The sequence below is a fragment of the Opisthorchis viverrini genome (genome assembly GCF_000715545.1).
Source record: "Opisthorchis viverrini unplaced genomic scaffold opera_v5_353, whole genome shotgun sequence".
Taxonomy (NCBI): Eukaryota; Metazoa; Platyhelminthes; class Trematoda; order Opisthorchiida; family Opisthorchiidae; genus Opisthorchis; species Opisthorchis viverrini.
This window is the reverse complement of record NW_008752011.1, coordinates 466565-472413: the sequence shown is the minus strand read 5'-3', so window position 1 is coordinate 472413 and position 5849 is coordinate 466565. Positions and strand designations below refer to the sequence as shown.

The 5849-nt window shown below is 44.6% G+C and overlaps 1 protein-coding gene across 1 annotated transcript in view; it reads left to right on the top strand.

The window, feature by feature from the left end:
* The window catches only part of T265_15113 (hypothetical protein), a gene marked incomplete at both ends in the record, with an annotated part of 47614 nt that overhangs the window by 36998 nt on the left and 4767 nt on the right, over window positions 1-5849 (top strand). Inside the window, one exon of the mRNA XM_009176641.1 lies at window positions 2840-3249. Within this exon, the coding sequence (XP_009174905.1) occupies window positions 2840-3249 (410 nt within the window). The remainder of the gene's footprint in view (window positions 1-2839; window positions 3250-5849) is intronic.

Sequence of the window (5849 nt, the reverse complement as noted above, 5' to 3'; positions counted from 1 at the left end):
ACTCATCGTTTGGATCAATCTGATCGACCTTGGTAGGTAACATCCGGCTAGTGTCAGTCAGATGATGGTTGCGTGATCGGCCATAGTGGAATGGTCACCGGTGAGGGTTAAGCCCGAGGAGTGCCCGTAACTACTTCATGTTAGTTATTGTTCCTAATCACACCTCTACTACAGACTTGTCATAACTCCGTATGGTACCGGGCTGTGTTAATCGCAGACTTTCTTCAATTGGTCGACCCTGGTCGAATAAGATAATACTTCTCTTTTTGTGTACTTGAATTCATTTGAAGAAGGGAACCATATGGACTACTGTGTCTCTGTTACGCTTTTCAAGCCTGACTATTTTAACCCTTTCTACCTTGCTGTTGCTCAGTCCTTTCGATAGGTAATCGAATTCGGTATACTGGTTGGGGGGAACCATTTTCCCGTCTACCCACACCCTGCTCACACAAAAAGCACCAGAAAAGTTCAAGTCTCGCGATCAAACGTAGATAGGTTTATGCAATAACCCAATTGCTGAAGTTCATGCTAAAGTTTGCCTATTACCGATGCGAATAGAACTTTGTCCGCTTCATATATGTCCACTTTCATACAAATCCCAAATGTGCTAGTTTTAGTTTATGTATGCAGGTTTTTCCGTGTTTCGTTATCATCCACTCCTCTCTCATACATGGTCTGGTTGGAGGACAAAATAGTCCACCAGTTTCTCCAGAAAACTGTCACCCATACCGCTCACTGTGTTGGACACACTAGCATTTTCTGCACGCTGGATTTTAATGAAACTTCAATCCCTTCATGCTTATATATTACAGGTCGGTCCACATCCCTCCCTCGCTCCGACTGCCATGTGTGCTTGCTGTCTTGAAAATTCGACCGGGATATGTGTGGAAGGGCCTTGCACCGGATCATCCAGAATGCTTGGCGTCCAAGCAGCTTGTTTGGTCGTTGCGTTTAGTGATACAAGCATCAGGTTGATATGCTTGCACAGGGTATGAATTTCATTGTAATGTACTACTCATAAGGTTGCTGAAAATCCATCGACAGCCCACGACCGGTTTCGCCCTTCTTGAGGCTCATCAGGTAGGCGCAGTCCCCGGGTTTTCGTCAACCTTATGTTCTACTTGAAACCAAATTTCACTTTATATGGCATCCTCTTATTGCATGTTGATACCAAAAATAATCCAAATTAGTGATGGCATTCAGCCTAGGAATTCACTGCAGACACAAATGTGGCTGGCCGTATATGATTCTGTGATTGCTTAATAAAACTTTAATGATTTTTCAGTGTTCAGTTAGTTTCTTGTGAAGACAGAAACTTGTAATATCCTGGGAGGTGACTTTAGAATCCAGTAACAAAAACAACCCCTGGAACTACGTCTATCAAATGGTCGGTGAATATTGATGACCGGTTGAAAACAGACAACAGAAACGATCAATACGAGTACCAGTTACAACAAGTGGATCACACGTTATCAGAAACACAGAAATGTTTAGAGGACTTATTCTATCAACGTCAACAGCGCGAATGTTTGACCGGCCAGATATTTAACCAACCATCTAGCTTGGTTTGACTAAGTTTCGGAGGATGGATTTTGTAGCCAAAATCTGAAGGTCCTCCCTACCGTCAGATCTTTCAGATCTTTTTGGGGATAAAAGAAGGGCGCCCTGAGTACCGCATATTTGTTCAGTGTAGCCAAGTTGAAATTATTCGTGGGATAGGGGTTAACAGTTTTATTGAGCTATCCAATCACTTGTAGAAGATAAATTAGAAATGTGACGCCAAATATCATTATACAACGCCCCCAAGCAAGACAGCTGAAAAAATTACAGTGGCTCCCTGAATGGCTTAAACTTCGGGCGAAAACGTTGCATGACCAAAAAGTGTACCTCCAAAGAGCGGAAACATTTAGAAAGAGCGTTATGGCCTTCAGCCCCGAGGGTGAAGGCTGTACTAGACCTCGCTCAACCTTTACTATACACGGTGATGCACTGGCGACGCTGCTACAACGGATGAGTACTCTGGCACGATCGCAGGAAAATGCACAAATCTTTTTGTAACTGGATTCAACTTCCCCCCTTATCTGCATGACACTGCAAATACGTAATCGTAGGACCGGTTACGACCACATGTAACGGTTGTTGTGAGATTGAAGTGAAAATATCGTCAATGGTGCATGCGATGATAATATTGTCAGGGACCCGATGAGACTGGGTAATAATGACCACAAGAATGCACCACTCATAAGGTTGCTTAAGGCCCATCGACAGTTCTCGACCGGTTTTTCTCCTCTTGGGGCTCATCTGTTAGGCGCAGTCCCGGAGTTTCTGTAAACCTTGTGTTCTACTTGAACCTAAATTGCACGAAATTAGCGAAATACACTCATTTGCATACTGATTTGTTTTTGAGGGAAGACTGACCTGGAACCCAGTTTTTAAGAAGGGCGAAACCGGTCATGGGCTGTCGACGAGTTTTCAGCAACCTTAGGAGTAGTGCATTACGTCTATACATGTATCGAGACATCTCGGATTTCGTACCAACTGAAACATGAGGCGGCCCAGTGCAGCATATTCAATTGCTTAAAGACGTCAAAAACGAAAGATTTAGCTGGGTTTCCGGTTTCTGTAAGTGACTACAAGAATAATTCTACGTTACTGCTGGAGAAGCTGACCTAACTCAGGCAGAATTTTGGCAAGTGTTTAGCCAAGATCTAACCCGTGCTACAGTACAATACAGAAATGTTTGCATAGTCCAGTGGTCTCTATCGTGCTGTGCATCCATTGCATGTGCCATCAACCTCTATCTTTTTTGCTTTATTTCACACTGCTTCACTCGTTAAAGATGACACCAGTGGCGTCTACAAAGGCACTCAGTCCGGCAAACGCTGATTCCGCAGCTGCCATCCAATTTCTCGGAACGTCCCATCTCGTCATGGGGACGAATCGTGGATTCCTAATTCTACTCCGGATTACCGCTAGACGTTCGGAATGGAAATTGGTTCCGCTACGGATTCTAAAGGAGCACGTAAACCAGAATCTGCACTTTAATTGTGTACACCAGTTAGAAGTGTTTCCATCGGAAGTTTCGTTTGACCCCATAGATTTCACATCACGTTCCGTTGGAACGGCATTCTCCAAGGATCTTGCGAGAAAATGTGAACGTGCTATTCCCGGAGTACAAAGTACAGCAATACACATGCAGAGCAATCGGACATTTTTGTCGGAGCTTAAACAAATAGAACAAACACCTGCGTGAGTTTGGTTGAGTAACGTTTGTTTGTGTATGGATCGCCTATGACTGGTAATGTTCTTTTCGAACAGTATGAATCGCATAGTAAAATTCCTGTGGCATACTGCATCCATTTTATGGTGTTCACTTATACAGAAAAATTTTGGAAAAGCACGAGTGAAATTTCTGAACCCTCTGCCTATATATGCGCGTAGGTTTATTTTCTATAGGGATAAAGTGGTCTATCTTCATTTTGCCTGTGTTAGCAAACTAATTTCCTCCTGAATGGTGACTCACTTGAATCCCAGCTAAAACACCTGTGTATGGTATTCCACAACTAAATGTGCTATATAGAAGCCAAGATATTGCAGTATACTTTCTTACCAGAAGACTACCTGTGAATCTGCTGAAAACCCACGACAGTCATTTTTTAGCTGTTCTTGGGGGTTATCAGGTAAACGTAGTCCCCGAGTTTTCATTCATCGCTTGAAGAGATCTCAGCAACCTTATGATTCGTGTTGTCTCAAGAAAGATACTTCGTCATCTTGAAGGTTGTTCCAACGGATAAAAGAGGTAACATTTAGGCAGCACATTCATTTGAAGAATACCACAATCAAGAGCTTCAGTCGAGTTTCTTGTAATTTGTAAGTCAGTGCACTTTGCCAATTGCGTAAAACATGGTGCTAAAGCAGAACATAAAAGTACTGAAAACTAGGAGACTACACCCGTAAGAAGAACCCAAAGAAGAGCGAAGTCACTCGTGGAGTGTCCAACAGTTTTAAGCAATCTTATAAGCAAGATTACTTCCAGCCTCTCCTCACACTTGTTATAGGCACCGTTGACTGGCCCATGCGTGAGTGCCCAGAATTTGTTATAACAATTCAGTGAAGTCTCATCGTCCGACCTCTTGGTGGGGATCCACTCAGGTCCTTTCTTGTCTATGAGACCTTCATGGGTCCTTGGATCCCCAGTGCAACCACACCTGGACGCCCTACCTTACTGGCTTAGAAAACAGCCCTAGGCAGGGTCATCATCATACGCAACCGAGAACCCTGGCCCCTTGTTGATCGAAAGAAAACCAGGAGAAGAAAAACAATGGACAAAACTTTGCCACTAAATATTGGCTCCCATGAAATCAACCAACCCAGAGTACTGGGCTGCCCTCACAGCAAAGAGACAAGAGTGTCCAGAATCGCCTCTAATTCCAGCCAAGCTTTAAAGATATTACCTTTAGTGGCACACCGAATTCGAGAGACTGAAATCTTCCGGCGGACTTACTGCAACACACACCGAATTCGAGAGACTGAAATCTTCCTGCAAAATTCCTTAGACTGGAAAAGGTTTCTCAAAAGGTGGCCTGCGCATCTTTTGCCGCTTGGGAAACCCATTTTTATGTGCGGCTTGCCACAGTCAGAGGGCTGAGTTATGCAGGCAAGTTATTGAGGAATACCAGGACCAGTGCTTCGCCCTGCAACATTCCACAATGGGTTTATGAGCGTTCTAACGTGGTGTTGCAAAAAGCAGACGGTTTAGACGTTCACTTCGGGACAAAGTTTAAGTAAGTCTGGGTGGGCCACATGTACACTGCTACAAAATTCGCCGATGACGTCCCAACAACAATTCCGAGAAGCAGAGGCGTCACTGTCTCTAGCCTAGCTCAATCGTGTGAACAGGTCGGTTGGAGAAGATGTGTTATACCTAAGCAGTCCGTATAGTTTAGCTCCTCCCTGCTCCGAGAATGCTAAGAGTTAGTTCGCTGTGGTGAAACGACTGCCTTTAGATAGCACGGGAGAAAAGATAACAGGGTGGCAGTTGGTTGAGTAGGAATATCGCTACCTTTACAAGTTGGTAAAGATGCCGGTTTACCACTTCTCAGAGGACCGTCCTCCACCACATTCCACCAAATCTTTGCAGGTAATACTGTGATCTCATCTTCCACAAAACACAAAGCCCTCGGATTGATTTTTCTGTTGTTGCTCGCGGCATTCTATCTTGAACTTTTCAGCTTGTTTCCCAAGGGGCTCGTCAAGGCACGAACATGCTGACCGGAAGGTCCGTGTTTCGAACACGACCTCTGTATCTCCAGTGCTCCTATCTAGGCTTGGGTGACCTGGTAGTACCTAGGCTCTTGTGCTTTCTTCGGGTGGCATAGCATCTGGGCACAGAGCAGATGGTACGGCTGGGTAACAGCGATACTTTTGTCCCACGGCTGATGATTTGGGGGCCAACTCCCGACTAAGACAACGGAAGGATGGACCGGGGTGTCAGGGATGGATGCGAGCAAGAACACGCTGGCTGAGTAAACCTCCGTTTGCTTCTTTCTGAATCCAAATTAGTCCGCTTCCCATTTCCAGTGAGACTAATATCCGCCCTGTCTTGGGACAAGTGGATATTCATATGAAGGAACTTGGAATTGCCAGTCAATCGACGTACAAGGAGTTACCACCACACAGGAGGGACGTGGTGGTTCCCCATACTTGTGTACCTTTTTAACGTTTAACCACGGGACTAAGGGTTATAATGCTTCTATATCATCTACTTTCTGGTTGTGTTATGGTAAAGTACCTCGTGGTATGTAGACAGTACTGGCTGAAATGTCTTTCTGGTAAGATGTCCAGTGGTG